General features: G+C 32.5%; 1 protein-coding gene and 1 long non-coding RNA gene across 2 annotated transcripts; both read left to right on the top strand.

Moving 5' to 3' along the window:
- The first annotated feature begins 7,070 nt into the window (after positions 1-7,070).
- LOC135617641 (uncharacterized) lies at positions 7,071-10,301 on the top strand. The gene is made up of 2 exons (XR_010488796.1): positions 7,071-9,876; positions 10,026-10,301. It is a non-coding gene; the product is annotated as an uncharacterized LOC135617641 (long non-coding RNA).
- A 2,074-nt stretch (positions 10,302-12,375) lies between these two features.
- Positions 12,376-13,969, top strand: LOC103992369 (anthranilate O-methyltransferase 3-like). Its single transcript, XM_009412040.3, has 4 exons — positions 12,376-12,486; positions 12,567-12,971; positions 13,060-13,332; positions 13,456-13,969. Exons 1-4 carry the CDS (start codon positions 12,406-12,408, stop codon positions 13,819-13,821), a joined length of 1,125 nt encoding a protein of 374 aa, XP_009410315.2. The 5' UTR covers positions 12,376-12,405; the 3' UTR covers positions 13,822-13,969.
- Positions 13,970-18,456: the final 4,487 nt, after the last annotated feature.

Below are 18,456 nucleotides of genomic sequence, written 5' to 3'. Positions count from 1 at the left end.
AAGAGAATAACTGGGATAAATGATCACTTCACTATGCACAATATCTAAATTCTCCCTAAGTAATCACAATAAGAATCTACTGTAGATATGATCTAACATGAGATGATAACACTACTAGATGATTGATAACACTATTGTAGATCTGACATCTATATGCTTCGACTTAGAATGAAAAGTTATGTTCTTACACAAATGGATGGCACTTTGGCTATCATAATGCACCGCATAGTTTTTCTGTTTCAGCCCCAATTCTTGTAAGAATTCTTTCATCCATAATATTTCTTTGCATATCTCTATAGCAGCAATATATTCAATCTCTATAGTAGAGAGAGCAATACACCTTTGCAACTTGGATTGTCATGACATCGCCCCCCCTGCAAAAGTAAGTACAAAACATGAAGTGGACTTCCTCGTATCAATATCTCTTATTATATTTGCATATGTGTAACCTGTCAACACAGGTGATCCACCTCCAAAGCTTAAACAAACCTTAGAGCTCCCTCTGAGGTAACTAAAAATCTACTTGTCTAGTGCTCTTTGTCTGGATTTGCAAGAAATCTGCTAGTAACACCCATTGCATATGCGATGTCCGACCTCGTACATACCATTACATACATTAAACTTCTAACTACTGAAGCATAAGAAACTTTTTGTATTTTCTCCTTCTCCTCATCACTTGACGGACTTTGTTCTGAACACAATTTGAAGTGACCTGCAAGAGGAGAAACAACTAGTTTTGTATCTCTCCAATACCTTCTCGATGTATTTTTTTTGTGACAACCAAATTTTCTTATTTTTACTGTCACGAGAAGTCTGCATACCTAGTATTTGCTTTACTGGCCCCATGTCCTTCATTGCAAAAGACTCACTTAGTTTCTTCTTCAACCTATCAATTGTATGATGGTTTCTATGATGGGAGAGAATATTTATATCGTTTCTTGTAATATAATGATAATATATTACGATGGTTTCTGGAGAGAATATTTCTTTTTTTTTTTTTTGATATCTTCGTTTCTAATACATCACTTCTAGTAATATAATGATAATATATTATCATGATATTAGAGGATCTTCTTCCTAATTTTTTTAATATATTTATTTCTAATATATCCCTATGAGACGATGCTTCCATTAGAGGCATTAATCTTGTATATTATTTTGTCATAATATACAACCGAAGGTTCAGAGAGAATGACAGAGTTTTTCTACTAACGATTGAATCTAACAAAGCTTGATGACTATAAAACATTGATACTAATAGATATCTTCTGAGGTGACGTAATATTGTGTCTCAAAACTTCTGAATTGTGATCAATAAATACAACATTATTATATTACTAATAGATATCTTATCATCATTATTATATCTTACTGTTGATGCTGATTTTTCACAGTGTCAGGGTTGGAATCAACCTATAATATATATATATATATATATATATATATATATATATATATATATATATATATATATATATTAGTAAAGAGAATTATAACTAGATTGATAGAATCATAATAATATATTCTCATGGTTGTAATGATTGAGAGCATCGTCATAATATATTATCCATAATCCATCTTCTTAATATGTTCTTTCTTAATATCTTTATTCCTAATATTAGGATGTCATACTTGATGAATTATTTAGATACGTCGATAATGTTACCCGACGCCTCCCATGAGAAATCTAATGACATTATATTAGGCATTTCCTTGAAGAGAAAAGCTTCCCCAATCCTGCTGGCAACGAAAATACACAAGTCATGGGCTAATATTAGTTCACCGGGTGAAATATGGGCTCTGACTCAACACGGATCGGGCCACATTATGGAATCCAACCTTAGCCACGTCTCGCATGAAATGACGCCTGAACCATGAACACCACATCAAACAGTTGCTTTTTTTGGATTTAAATTTATGGATTATTGTGAAAAACAGTTTTCAAAAGTCTTATACTCTAATAAACGATTGGAATGATTTGGAGAAAAAAAACTTTTTCTTTAAATGCTAAAGCTATGAATGCTCTATTTTGTGCCATAGACAAAATGAATTCAATCTGGTTTCTACTTGCGAAACGTTTTTTGATATTTGACACATATTCGAAATCACACACGAATGTGCTAGTAGAGTTAAAGACTCTAAAATAAATCTTTTAATGTATGATTTTGAACTTTTTTGGATGAAGCCCAGTGAAACCATTGTTGATATGTACACTCGTTTTACGATTATCGTTAATGGCTTAAAAGCTCTTGGCAAATGTTTTTTGAACTTTGAACTTGTTAATAAAATCTTGAGATCCCTTCCAAAGAGTTGGGACACTAAAGTAACGATCATTCAAGAGGCCAAGGATTTAAATAACTTTTCTCTCGAAGAACTTATCGGGTCACTAATGACCTATGAGTTGACTTACAATGCTAATAAAGAGCTTGAGAATAACCTTCTAAAGAACAAGAAGTATATTGCACTTAGAACAAAAGAAGACCGCTTGAGCGAAAGCTCAAGTGATGCTGAACTTGAACTTCTCATAATAAAGCTTAAAAAAATTTTAAAACAAGAATAAAAGAATAAAAATAAACTCAAAAAAGAATATAATTACTTGCTATAAATGTAAGAAGAATGAAGCACTTTGAGACGAAACGAGTATCTCCAAAGACAAGGAGCAAACCGAAGAAAAAAAAATGGCAAACTTCGCTTTGTTGACTATCGACGACAAGGTAACCAAAATCCCTTTAGTTTACTTTGAAATTACTTGATGTTTTTCATAAGTTATTTTTAATTTAATTTTAAAAAAATATATATATATAATTTTTCTTAATGATGTAATGAAAATGTTAAAAGTTTTAGGATCATGCTTACCCTTCTAGTGATTTTCAAAAATAAAAAATAGAGCATGACAATTGCATACTAACTCTTAACACTAAGGATGATAAGTTAAATTCACTTAATCGTTTTAATTGAAAATGATCATTTTATAGATTTAATGATGTATAATGATTTGAAATCTTATGTTTTAGAATTACATGTTACTCTTTTGATCTTATATCTTTTAATGATATACTTCCTTTATGATATCTTATGATATGATTGAATAATTAATGCAAAGAAGGAAAATGTATTACTATAACAAACAAATTGATTTTGATTAAAAATGCTCTATGTTTAATAAAATCATGTTTGATGATGTAATAATGAAAATGTTAAAAGATTTGGTATCTTGATGACTTTATATTTAATTATAAATGATGATTTAAAGTAATAACGATTTTTGGGTGATTTATGGTTTATTGATCTTGATGATTTCTATGATAAGATTTGCTCTTTTGATTTTAAACTATGATGTAGGGTTTCATACGAAAAACTTGAGAATACTTATATAAAATTAATCACATAAATTGAAACACATAAAAAGGAAAATATATTATCATTGGTATCAAAATAATAAACCAAATCACTTGTTTAAAGAAGCCTTATGTTTAATGTGTTATATTTTTTGTCACGATGATTTTGACTATAAAATTTATTTTTTGGGTTTAATGAATGATACATGGATTTTGCATAAAAGAAAAGGACATGCATGTTAGAAATCAAATCACTTAAATTGAAACAACTAAAAAAAGGAAAGTATTTTTTTTAAAAAAAATTCTCTATCTTATTAATTTTTCACTAAGAGATTAATAAAATTATTTATGCAATTTTGAATCTCTTGAAAGTAATATTGATAATTTGATGATTTGAATTTAATTGGTTTTATTGAAATCATGATCTTGAATTTCGAGATTTATAACTTGAAATCGTTTATGAATCAAGATCTCTGTTCTCTATCTTCTTATTAAGATTTATCTAAATGAATCATGGTTTTTCTCTTGATTTCTCAAGATTTATAACTTGAAATTATTTATGAATCAAGATATCTTATTATGTGTTCTCATATCTTCTTATTGAGATTTATTCTATACGAATCGAGATCTTTTATCCTTGATTTTTCTTTTTGCTATCTACTATCCAAATGAATCATGATTGGTATCATTGCTATGTTTCTTCTTATTGTTTACTAAGAAAAAAAAATTCTAATTGAATTATGATTATTTGAAATTATAATTTTTTTATGATTCATAATGAATTGAGATATATTATAGATGAATCAAAATCTCTTATGTGTTCTTGTATCATTCATTCTTATTGAGAATTATTTAGATGAATTATTCATAATTGATCTTTTGTGATCTTCCATTTTTCATGTCATGATTTTCATATGACACCTTTGTATTTATGTGATGCTTAGAGCATTGATGTAAGAAAGAAATGAATTACACAATTATAAAATTCTTCTCTTCTTCTTTTTTTTAAATTAAACAATGGGAGAAAGAAAATAGCTAGCATCTCAAAAGATTGATAAATCTATTTATATCATTTTGAATCTCTTGAAAATAATTTTGATGATTAGATGAATTGAATCTAAATGAGATTTTTTCAATCGAATCATGAACCTTCTCTTCTTAACTTGAGATTCGTTTATTCTCATATGAGTCTTGCCTTTTGAGAAGATTTACTATATAAATAATGTCTTTTGGTATTCACATGATCTTATCCTTCATTCATATTTTAAAATGATGTAAAACTTTCTAAATTTGCTAGCTTACAAATTACAATAAGAAAAACTTAATAGGAAGCAAAATTGCTAGTTTATTCTAAAATAATGCATTGCTATCTTGCTATCTTGCTAGCTTGCATTCTTTTTCAAAAACTTGCTAGCCTTAGTACTTCAAAGAGAAGTAGCATTTGCTAAATTGATAACTTGTATGTTGTAAAATAATGTAAAGTTATGCTAGTTTGTACTTTGCAAAGGATTAAAAAAATTACAATTCTCAAAAGAGAAGAAAGAACTTGTTATCTTGAATATCACCAAAAATTGCTAGTTTGCCTATCGTAAAAAGCAAACATACAAACTTACAAAATTTATAATCTTGCATATCTTTAAAATTAATGATGATTTGGTGATTATGCATGTTGTAAAGTGATGAAAAATTTTGTTGGCTTGTATGTTATGAAAATTATATATCTCAAATACTTGATAGTTGTACTTCTCCATTTTGTTGATGACAAAAGGGGAGAAGTATAATGATGATTTGCATAATTTTATGATGATATATGTTACTTGGATTTTTGAATCCAAAAGTTCTATCAATGTAAAATATTGATAAGGGGAGTTAAGGTAAACTCCGTCATCAATCGGTTGTCATCATAAAAAAAGGGAGATAATTGAATCTCAAATTTTGATGAGGAAACCAATTGATAGTGTTTATGATTTGATCTGCGTTTTGAGTGACATAGGTAGCTTCAATCAGGGAAAGGCAATTAAAGCAAGAATAATCATGTTGGACCAAAGAGAAACATGTCAGAAGATTGGATATCGAGCCGGAGGATCGACCGACGTATCAATAGAAGGCTTCGGGCCATGAGTTCGGGCATTGAGCCAAAAAGAGCGGAAATTACATTAAGAAAATCAGAGTTACAGAGGTCAACTGGCCGATTGGGCAATAGGCCGTAAGAGAGGATGATGCATCGAAGAATCGGATGAAGTATCGATGAACCAATGACCTGCCAGGCAACATGATTCAAGCTTTGTAATAATTGTTTAGATCGAAATAGGTTTTAATTGTGCAGGATTAACTATGATAGCGATCAAGGCATAAAGCAAAATGAAGTCCTAGAGTCAAGAATGAGATTTCGTTGGGAGTTCGTCGGAAGTCTGGACGTTCATCGGAAATTCTATTGGAATTGACCGAGAAGTCCAGGAGCTTGCTAAAGAAGCTCATCAGAATTCGCTAAGAAGATCATCGTGAAGTCCAAGAGCTCACCGGGAGTCCGCTGGAACATTGCCGAGAGATCATCGGAAGTTCACCGGTAGATCGCTAGAAACTCGCCGGAGGAAACCTAGACTTACCAAATTTATTTAGCTTAGTGTGTGCCTTAAAATTCATAGTTAGCATATAATTATGTTGGAATTGGGTCAACTCAATTAGGAGTCAATTTGGCCCAAGTTTGGGCTGTGTTGGGCCAAGTGAAAAGGTCCAAACAATGACCCAACAAATGAAACCATTGTGGCACAGTCTCCGAGACTATGTCAAGCGATGGCACCACCGGTCTAGGTAGTAGTACTGCTCAGACATAGTCTTCGAGAGATTGTCAAGCAGTGGTATCGCCCAATGTCAGGCTGCAGGTTGTGGTACCGCTCAATGCAGGCGATGGTACCGCCCGTACCCCGAAATCTCAGGGATTTGAATTTTGGCTCCACGTTTTGAAGCCATTTGAGATCTATAAATACCCTAGCTATTCCTGCAATAGAGTAGCAAAAAAAGTGAACAAAAACTCTGTGTTTCTAGAGTTGAAAACCCTTGTAAAGTCTAGAGTCCCTCCTCCTAAAATTTAGAGACCATTTTAAAGAAGAGTATGAGGGAAGTTTTGTAAAAAGAGGGTGTAAAGGTTCTCTCCTGAACCTGTCAAAAGGAGAATCGAGTCGTAAAAGGGTAGTTGATCTTCGTCCGTTGAAAGAAGATTGTTAATGGATGCCAATGGCCTCGAGAAATCGGTAGAGTGGATGTAGGTCACGACGATCGAACCACTAAAAAAATTTGATTTATATTTATTTTGTATAATTTACCTTTATACCAAACTATTTTACTTTCACAATGCTTCCATATGCTTTCATTAAACATATTATATATGGGCTTTATCGAATATCAGATTTAATTGAAATAAATTTTTAAAATCATAATTTTATCATTATACTAATTTATCCTTTTTTAGTGTCATTCTAACGAGTGTAATGGTTAATTGACATATCTAAATGATAAGATGTTTGATTGACATGGCATAGCATGGTTAAATTTCAAATTTTAATTGATAAATAATTTTACTATAGTAACCAAAATCTCCATTAGTGACAACACGTACTTTAACACTAATATATATTATATATAATAAGAGGTATTATTATTTGCAACGTTCGATTACAAATGATCAACGTCATCTAATTCCAATTAGATTCAACTCAACCTCATAGAAGGAAACATCGACTGTTTCATCGAGTGAGTTTCTAGATAGGATGTGCGACCTTAGTGAACCCTATCGGGGGAAGCATGCTGCCATTGGAGAAATCTCTAAAGATAATAACAGAAATCATCCTCTCTCGCGAGCACGACGCTGATCTCCCTATTTATGTTCGACGGCGGGCAAATGACCACGGTCGACACAGGTGATGAATGACGGTGAGGGGGTGAGTGACCCACGACATCCTGGTATGAGGCTAAATCTTCCTCCTCTCTCTCTCCCTCATCCTTCCTCTCGCAGAAGCTGAATTCTTCCTTCTCCATCGCTTATAAGATTTCCTCTTTGAAACCCTAAATCCAATTCTGGATGTCTTTTAGTTTGGCCATGAAAAGGTGGATTGTAGTCCTGAAGCAATATAATCTCCACTAGACTACTAACAAAGTAGTGTCTAGGAAGGATTTGAATCCACTCGGTTCTTTTTCTAGTCCTTCCGTTCATGGAAAGATGGCTTCCACCACTGCTAACCCATGATTGATGCCTAAACCAAAATAACGAAGACTTGGAAGGCTCAAATCATAAAGGCAGAGAACCTCCCAAGGCAGCAAGTCATCATCGGATCATCCATGCTTCTAGTCCAACACATTACTGAAGGAAGAGCAACCCAATTTGAAGTACGTTTACAAGATTGATCAAAGGGATAAATGTGAGCGAGATGATTTTTGTTTCGAATAGAGGATGTAAATGAAATATATATTGAATTGAACCTTAAATATTAGATGCCTTCAAATTGTGCTTCTGCTTTGTGCTTCAAATCTTTCGATTTAGAATCTTTGTTCTTCCACTTCTTTTTCACATTTCTTTAAATGCACTCTTAATCGTCTTGCACTTGTATTGTCAGATATATTTATTTTCAAATTGGTGTCTCAATACTTCATATATATTTTCTAATATTTTTTCCAGGGCAAATTATGTCTAATTGTCAATAAAATTTAGATGTAGCGATGTTATGGAAACTTATGCTCGTGTACACTATACATAATGGATGATTCAACTTTAGGATGTGGAAATTGATTGATATTGGCATATAAAAAACTATATAGTAGTATTGAAGCATATGATACTTCTGTCCTGCTAAATCTTTTCATGATGATATGCTATTTATTCTGATATGCTTTGGAGCACCTATAGTCCATGCATAATCTGGTCATTAATCATAGGACCACTGGCATCCTGTCATGGACAAAGAATGTAATTGTTTTTTTGGTTATCCTACATGCTCATGTGTACACATACAAGGACTAGATATGCTACTTCGATTTTTTCTTCAATTTCTATTTTCAACATGTCTTAAAGGTTTTGTTAAGCATGATGGAATAGAGTGAGCAGTGCAATCAAACATCAGCATGCACTTGAGTCATAGAGATGTTACAACTTGATGAGGATAAAGTACCAAGTTCTATTGCAGAAGTGATAACTGCCTACCAACATATTTTTATTTATTATATGAATTGATCAAAATCTTAGTTGGATATATCAACCTTCACTAGGGAGGAAGAATAAAAGCATGTATTTTGGTTCTTCATTCTAAAATGTGTGTGTGTGTATATATATAACGGATTCGAAATTTTACTTCTTTCTTTATGATCTTGTGGGTTTTTGAAATATTTTTTCTTGATGCATATTCAGGTTTCCTTGAATTTCTATACTAGTCATCTGATATGCAAGTTTCTTTGATTCAGTACATAGAAGAAAATGGTTCCTACATCCATTTTGAGTACATCATAAGGCTGGTTCATTGCTTACCTTCTCTTTTTATGTCTTTGTACAATCCATCACATACATTCTCGTTTAATATTTTCTGTAATTTTTCTTAAATTTAGTGAATTTGTTCACTGATGATGTTATTTCTCTTTTCGATGGGGATGAGGCCAAATGCAAGTAATTTTGATCAGTGTTAAAAGAATAGTATGTAATATTGTCAACACAGTAGTTTCTTCCAAAAGAGTTGCTTGTTTTGTCTTTAAAGTCTTTCAGGTTGAATAATGAGAGTTTTTTTGTTGATGAGTTGATTCGCCTTGCTTGTATTTCTTAGGTGCATGTAGGTCTTCGAAAGAAGATCTTGGAAATTGTTGAGGTAGAAATATTGATTCACTTGACTGATACCTGCAATTCTGCATATGCCAGGAGAGAAATAATGGACCACTTTAATGTATAGTTAGTTCTTAGCTATTTTCTGAATTGTGAACTGCAAACTATAGCGAGTCTTAATCTGTTGGGGCAAGGTGTATTTTCTACTGTATACGATGGTCAAGAAGAAGACAGATGAAGCAATCATTTTTGTTGTTAGCTGCCAGCCTAGGAGCCTTGAACATGGGGGTACTCTGGTTGATCAAGAAGTTGAAATTTCATAAGAAATACCAGACAATTCTTTGATGTTGAAATCTATTTTATGCAATCCGGATTTAAGAAAATATTGTGATTTTGATGAAGTTATAGAAGCTTGATTCACGACTTCATTTTATCCTCATCATCCTCTTTTGTCGTTATACTTGTCACCTCTTTCATTATATTATAAAAAATATATTTATAATGCCATCTAAATATATTATAATTTTAATATGTATGTTTTTTTTATTTACTTTTTTAATGTAAATATTAAAAACAGATTCGATTAGTTGATCACCATCGAGTGACCCACGACTTATGTGATGTTCGATCGTGTTATCATGACTATGATGTTGAGTTTGTGGAGCTTTTGTGCTTTTATTCTTTGCAGGTCATATAATTTTGCTTGTATTTGATGGCGAGCTTCGGTGCAAAAGTAAGGTTAGTCATTTGCAACCTGGTTGTGGTTGATTTGATCATGAATCAAAATGGGGTGATTCGGTTTATCTTTTTAAACAACTTTTTATTCTTTTAAAGGCCGGATGCCTTTGGGACTCACTGAGCTGTCTTTCTCTCCCTTTTTGTCTTAGATTTGCTTAGTTTGTCTCCGTAAGATATGTTGTGCCATGATGTTGGTCGAGATCAAGCTGCAGACGAGCCTCTTTTACGGACTGTGTTGCATAGCTATATAGTCATATGCAACTTAATTCTTTTGCCTTGACTGCTCTTGTTTGTCTCATAACAAGTCATGATGAGATTGTTTAGCCCTCGTAAAACAAATTACTATTTGTTATACGTGACAAAACCAAGATGCAATTTTATTTGTTCTCACATTTCATATATGTAATTGACGTTCTTTTGTTTCAGACACCTCAATGAAGATATTCCAAAGGTGCTCGTTACCCTCTGCATTTGTTTTTCTAGTTTAATTACTCGCTGTCAAGTGGATTTTTCGTTCCGATGTGTATCTTACTTTATCTGATATTGTGTAACCATCAAAATCCTTTTTTTTTGGGGGATGAGGATGCCCTGTTGATGGTACCATCCTATCTTTACCCTTTTTTTTTAATGTTTTGCTCACAAGTTTATATGGTGTTCTTCATAAGATTAACTCAAATAGTTAGGATTAAATGAAATAAAAGATAAAAATTTAAAATTAAAATAAATAGATGAGGGTGATAAGATTTAATGGGATATCTTTTGACTAATATAAATAGATTTTCTTGGATGAATCCAAAGTACTATAGATTAGAATTAATCTTTATTTTTTTTACTATTTTCTTTCTTTTCATTCTAATTTTAGGTGCCCATGCATGCATACCATTTCTCTTTCCTACATTTAGATTTTTCTGCACCGCGCCCAATTTTCCTACATTTAGGACTTCCCAGTGGTGATTTGTTCTTCTTTTATTAGCTAATGTTTTTTCTTCTCTAATTTGTCAACTGATTTCTTATAAAGAGAAATATTTGTGGAGACTTTATAGCAGTAAGCTTATATACCTTATCTGAACACAAAACATATAAGAATACAGCCGTTTAAAGTCCTAACTAACAACTCTCCAAAATTAGGCATAAATAACAAAGATCTAAAGATAAATTGAATTACTAGTGAATAAAAAATTGTGGAATAACTAAGGCCATGTTCATATAAACTATTGAAGACCATCCAAAGTCTATTTTTCTTCCAATGTGTTTATTAAGGAGGAAGATTATGGAGCTTGTGCATCAGTTTCATTCTCGTGCATTTTATTTTATTAACATTACGATTTGTCTTTATGTAATTGAGTAATTGTGACCCCATGCATGATGTAGGAGAGAGTACCGAAGAATGAAGACATGTAAATCTCTTTTCTATGTTTCATGCCGGATGCATTGTTTTTTATTTTTGATATGACGGGAGCTTTTTTATTGTATTATCTTTGAATAATAATGTGGATTTTTATTATTAAAAATTTTGGTATTATTTTAAAATTATTAAATATTGATATGTTGTTAAGAAAATTATTATTGATAATATATATATATATATATATATATATATATTTGTTGATAGTCTGTCGCTCATATTGTTTTCATCTAAACACGCATTAGTGACAAATTCAAGTAATTGTCACTAAAATTTTTTATCAAACATTTTAGTGATAGACGAATTATCATTACTCTTTTTGTTTAATCAGAAATCGCCAAGTTGTCACTAAAAATTTTCATCAAGACATTTAGTCACAGAATTATTCATCACCAAATAGTATCGTCGAAATATTATTTCATCAGTTTATTTCATTTTAGTGACGGAATTTTAATAGAATAAGCTATCATTAAAATCCATAATTTAGTGACAATAGTGTCTTTTCAAGACACAAACTTTTAACCATGGACCTCATAACATTACTAATTCTTTTAGTGACATTTTTTTTTTTCAAGATAACTTTTGTTGGTTACTGATTTTTTTTTTCCTTGTAGAGCATGTCCTTTTTGCTTCAACAGAGAAAGGAATAACGCTAATGTGTGGGCCGCAGTTCACAACGATGGAGAGCCATGGGATCTTCCAATAGTAGCAAGTTAATGAGATACCACGTGAATAACGCTGGGGATACGACTGAGAGAAAGAACGTTCAAACCTCTATTGCGACGGGCAAGAATTTGTCTATGCTTGCCATGTTAATGTCAACTTTTCTGTAGCATTTTCTTTTCCACATTAATCATAGTAAAAAACATGTTCCTCGTGTGACTTAGTAATTCCAGTAACACGTTTTGTGCTCATGCTGATGTACTTCTGCTGATCATACAATACATGGGAGGAAGAAGAGTGACTCCATGTCCGACTGGCTGAAGCCGACGGTATGTCAATTGTGGCTGTAAATGCTGCACCACAACACGAGAAATCACGGTCTATATATATGTTTTGGCCCTGTGGCTTGGAGCTCAGCGGCTGCCAAGCACGAGAAGCTCTTAAAAGACAGAGATAAGAAGATGGCCATCAAGGTAGAGCAAGCTCTTCACATGGTTGGAGGAGCCGGAGAAACCAGCTATGCCACTAATTCCAGACTTCAAGTTAGTCGTCCTCCTCGAAGTAGTGTTGTTAGTCTAATCAATCTTCGGTTTACTGAGTTGCTTACTGTGTTTGTATTAAGGAGAAAGCGCTTTATAGAACGAAGCCCATATTGGAGACCGCCATAGCAGAGTTGTACCAGACGCTGCTCCCTGAGAGGATGGTCGTCGTCGACCTCGGTTGTTCGTCGGGTCCGAACACCTTTCTTGTGGTCTATGAGGTGCTTGGCATCGTCGGTGACCTATGTCGAAGGCTGGAACAGAAGCCACCGGAGATCCAGTTCTTCTTGAACGACCTCCCGGGAAATGACTTCAATAATGTCTTCCGGTCATTGGAAAGATACGAGAAGAAGATGGAGGAGGAGAAGGGGGACCTGCTCGTGCCTCATTACGTTGTGGGCATGCCCGGCTCCTTCTACGGGAGGCTTTTCCCGCGTAACACTGTTCACATCTTCCACTCTAACTACTGTCTCATGTGGCTCTCTCAGGTCGATCACGACTGTGCTTTCTCACGTCCTGCGTGCGGTGTTGCACTGTATTGATGTTCTACCACTGATCATGAACTATGTGTCTTAGGTTCCACAAGGTCTCGAGAGTGAGCAGGGTGTTCCGCTGAACAAGGGCAACATCTATATTGCAGAGAACAGCCCACCCCAGGTCGTGAATGCGTACCAAGAACAACACCGGAGGGACTTCTCCACGTTTCTCAAATCTCGTTACATGGAACTAAGCATCGGAGGGGGAATGGTATTAACATTCCTAGGAAGAAGAAACAAAGAGCCAGCCAATGGCGGGCTAAGCTATATGTGGGGACTATTAGCGGAGGCCCTTAATGCCATGGTCTCACAGGTACGTATACCTCCAATCTTCAACTCGAACTCCTCAGCGTCGTCATATCCGATCTTTTCTGTCCCACTATGAAGCGGCAAGAACAAAACTGACCACCCCGAGTCTTGTGTCTATTGAATTCAGGGAATCGTATCAGAAGATAAACTGGACGCCTTCAATCTGCCAATATATACACCCTCAATGCAGGAAGTGAAGGCAGTGATCCATGACGAAGGTTTATTTGATCTGGAACAAGCACAGATTTTTGAGTGCAACTGGGACCCGTTCGATGACACCGACGACGACGATATCGTATTCGACAATGTACTGAACGGGAAGAACGTGGCGAAGTGTGTACGGGCTGTGTCGGAATCCTTGATCGCACATCATTTCGGGGATGCCATACTCGATGAGCTATTCTCACGGTATGCCGACAAGGTTGCGAGGCATCTCCTCAAAGAGAAAACCAAGCACACCGTTATGGTCATTGCCTTGAAGAAAAAAGCTTGAGAGTGATGAACAAGCATGCACGCAAATTAATACAAGTATGTATCCTTTAATGCAATAAAAATGCGTACGTGGTGAATCACCGCATTTGGTCAGTATGCTGGCATGTATCGATAACATTGTCGCCAATAAAACTTAGCTCTGCACCTAATTAATTTGTGGTGGCGATTTGCTTCGGAAATGGCAGGCAAAGTTGTAACTTCAGAAATTAAGTTAGATTTAAGGCATTCATGGCCACCTCACCTAAATGTGATTGATGACAGACTTTGCCTCGACCACATGCCATCACTCACGTAAACTATCTACGGTCGGACGCTGATGAAGCCTCGTTTTCATGTTAGGTGAAAACAAGAAAAGTGTGAGAAATTTGTCGATCAAAAGTAAATATAAACAATATTGTGATGAAGAGAAAATCGTTATCATGATCTTGTAATCGAGAGTATAATGATAATATATTATGATAGTTTCTATGATGGGAGTGAATATTTATATCGTTTCTTGTAATATAATGATAATATATTACGATGGTTTCTGGAGAGAATATTTCCTTTTTTTTTTATATCTTCGTTTCTAATATATCACTTCTTGTAATATAATGATAATATATTATCATGATATTAGAGGATCTTCTTCCTAATTTTTTTTAATATCTTTATTTCTAATATATCCCTATGAGACGATGCTTCCATTAGAGGCATTAATCTTGTATATTATGTTGTCATAATATACAACAGAAGGTTCAGAGAGAATGACAGAGTTTTTCTACTAACGATTGAATCTAACAAAGCTTGATGACTATAAAACATTGATACTAATAGATATCTTCTGAGGTGACGTAATATTGTGTCTCAAAACTTCTGAATTGTGATCAATAAATACAACATTATTATATTACTAATAGATATCTTATCATCATTATTATATCTTACTGTTGATGCTGATTTTTCAAAGTGTCAGGCTTGGAGTCAACCTATATATATATATATATATATATATATATATATATATATATATATATATATATATAAGTAAAGAGAATTATAACTAGATTGATAGAATCATAATAATATATTCTCATGGTTGTAATGATTGAGAGCATCATCATAATATATTATCCATAATCTATCTTCCTAATATGTTCTTTCTTTACATCTTTATTCCTAATATTAGGATGTCATACTTGATGAATTATTGAGATACGCCAATAATGCTACGCGACGCCTTCCATGAGAAATCTAATGACACCCTATTAGGCATTGTCTTGAAGAGAAAAGCTTCCCCAATCCTGCTTGCAACGAAAATACACACAAGTCATGGGCTAATATTAGTTCATCGGGTGAAATCTGGGCTTGACTCGACACGGATCGGGCCACATTATGAAATCCAACCTTAGCCATGTCTCGCATGAATCGACGCCCGAACCATGAACACCACATCAAACAGTTGCTTTCTTTCGATTTAAATTTATGGAGTATTGTGAAAAATAGTTTTCAAAAGTCTTCTACTCTAATAAACGAATGGAATGATTTGGAGAAGAAAACTTTTTCTTTAAATGCAAAAGCTATGAATGCTCTATTTTGTGCCATAGACAAAATGAATTCAATCTGGTTTCTACTTGCGAAACGATTTTTTATATTTGATACATACTCGAAATCACACACGAAGGTGCTAGTAGAGTTAAAGACTCTAAAATAAATCTTTTAATGTATGATTTTGAACTTTTTTGGATGAAGCCAAGTGAAACCAATGTTGATATGTACACTCGTTTTACGAATGTCGTTAATGGCTTAAAAGCTCTTGGCAAATGTTTTTCGAACTTTGAACTTGTTAATAAAATCTTGAGATCCCTTCCAAAGAGTTGGGACACTAAAGTAACGATCATTCAAGAGGCCAAGGATTTAAATAACTTTTCTCTCGAAGAACTTATCGGGTCACTAATGACCTATGAGTTGACTTACAATGCTAATGAAGAGCTTGAGAATAACCTTCTAAAGAACAAGAAGGATATTGCACTTAGAACAAAAGAAGACCGCTCGAGTGAAAGCTCAAGTGACAGTGAACTTGAACTTCTCATAATAAAGCTTAAAAAAATTTTAAAACAAGAATCAAAGAATAAAAATAAACTTAAAAAAGAATATAATTACTTACTATAAATGTAAGAAGAATGAAGCACTTTGAGACGAAACGAGTATCTCCGAAGACAAGGAGCAAACCGAAAAAAAAAATGGCAAACTTCGCTTTGTTGACTATCGACGACAAGGGAACCAAAATCCCCTTAGTTTACTTTGAAATTACTTGATGTAATGAAAATGTTAAAAGTTTTAGGATCATGCTTACCCTTCTAGTGATTTTCAAAAATAAAAAATAGAGTATGACTCTTAGCACTAAGGATGATAAGTTAAATTCACTTAATCATTTTAATTGAAAATGATCATTTAATAGATTTAATTATGTATAATGATTTGAAATCTTATGTTCTTTTGATCTTATATCTTTTAATGATATACTTCCTTTATGATATCTTATGATATGATTGAATCATTAATGCAAAGAAGGAAAATGTATTACTATAACAAACAAAATGATTTTGATTAAAAATGCTCTATGTTTAATAAAATCATGTTTGATGATGTAATAATGAAAATGTTAAAAGATTTGGTCTCTTGATGACTTTATATTTAATTATAAATGATGATTTGAAGTAATAATGATTTTTGGGTGATTTATGGTTTATTGATCTTGATGATTTCTATGATAAGATTTGCTCTTTCGATTTTAAACTATGATGTAGGGTTTTCATACGAAAAACTTGAGCATACTTATATAAAATTAATCACATAAATTGAAACACATAAAAAGGAAAATATATTATCATTGGTATCAAAATAATAAACCAAATCACTTGTTTAAAGAAGCCTTATGTTTAATGTGTTATATTTTTTGTCACGATGATTTTGACTATGAAATTTTTTTTTTGGTTTTAATGAATGATACATGTATTTTGCATAAAAGAAAAGGACATACATGTAAGAAATCAAATCACTTAAATTGAAACAACTAAAAAAAGGAAAGTATTTTTTTTAATTTTTTTTCTCTATCTTATTGATTTTTCACTAAGAGATTAATAAAATTATTTATGCCATTTTGAATCTCTTGAAAGTAATATTGATAATTTGATGATTTGAATTTAATTGGTTTTATTGAAATCATGATCTTGAATTTCGAGATTTATAACTTGAAATCGTTTATGAATCAAGATCTCTGTTCTCTATCTTCTTATTAAGATTTATCCAAATGAATCATGGTTTTTCTCTTGATTTCTCAAGATTTATAACTTGAAATTATTTATGAATCAAGATATCTTATTATGTGTTCTCATATCTTCTTATTGAGATTTATTCTATACGAATCGAGATCTTTTATCCTTGATTTTTCTTTTTGCTATCTACTATCCAAATGAATCATGATTGGTATCATTGCTATGTTTCTTCTTATTGTTTACTAAGAAAAAAACATTCTAATTGAATTATGATTTTTTGAAATTATAATTTTTTTATGATTCATAATGAATTGAGATATATTATAGATGAATCAAAATCTCTTATGTGTTCTTGTATCATTCATTCTTATTGAGAATTATTTAGATGAATCATTCACAATTGATCTTTTGTGATCTTCCATTTTTCATGTCATGATTTTCATATGACACCTTTGTATTTATGTGATGCTTAGAACATTGATGTAAGAAGGAAATGAATTATACAATTATAAAATTCTTCTCTTCTTCTTTCTTTTTAAAATTAAAAAATGGGAGAAAGATAATAGCTAGCATCTCAAAAGATTGATAAATCTATTTATATCATTTTGAATCTCTTGAAAATAATTTTGATGATTAGATGAATTGAATCTAAATGAGATTTTTTCAATCGAATCATGAACCTTCTCTTCTTAACTTGAGATTTTCGTTTATTCTCATATGATTCTTGCTTTTGAGAAGATTTACTATATAAATCATGTCTTTTGGTATTCACATGATCTTATCCTTCATTCATGTTTTAAAATGATGTAAAACTTGCTAAATTTGCTAGCTTACAAAATACAATAAGAAAAACTTAATAGGAAACAAAATTGCTAGTTTATTCTAAAATAATGCATTGCTATTTTGCTAGCTTGCTATCTTGCATTCTTTTTCAAAAACTTGCTAGCCCTCGTACTTCAAAGAGAAGTAGCATTTGCTAAATTGCTAGCTTGTATGTTGTAAAATAATGCAAAGTTTTGCTAGCTTGTACTTTGCAAAGGAATAAAAAAATTGCACTTCTCAAAGAGAAGAAAGAACTTGTTATCTTGAATATCACCAAAAATTGCTAGTTTGCCTATCGTAAGAAGCAAAAATACAAACTTACAAAATTTGCAATCTTGCATATCTTTAAAATTAATGATGATTTGGTGATTATGCATGTTGTAAAGTGATGAAAAAATTTATTGGCTTGTATGTTATGAAAATTATATATCTCAAATACTTGATAGTTGTACTTCTCCTTTTTGTTGATGACAAAAGGGGAGAAGTATAATGATGATTTGCATAATTTTATGATGATATATGTTACTTGGATTTTTGAATCCAAGAGTTCTATCAAT

The sequence above is a fragment of the Musa acuminata genome, chromosome BXJ2-7 (genome assembly GCF_036884655.1).
Source record: "Musa acuminata AAA Group cultivar baxijiao chromosome BXJ2-7, Cavendish_Baxijiao_AAA, whole genome shotgun sequence".
Lineage (NCBI taxonomy): Eukaryota > Viridiplantae > Streptophyta > Magnoliopsida > Zingiberales > Musaceae > Musa > Musa acuminata.
Note: the sequence above shows the minus strand (reverse complement) of the source record. Positions and strands in the feature narration are given on the sequence as shown.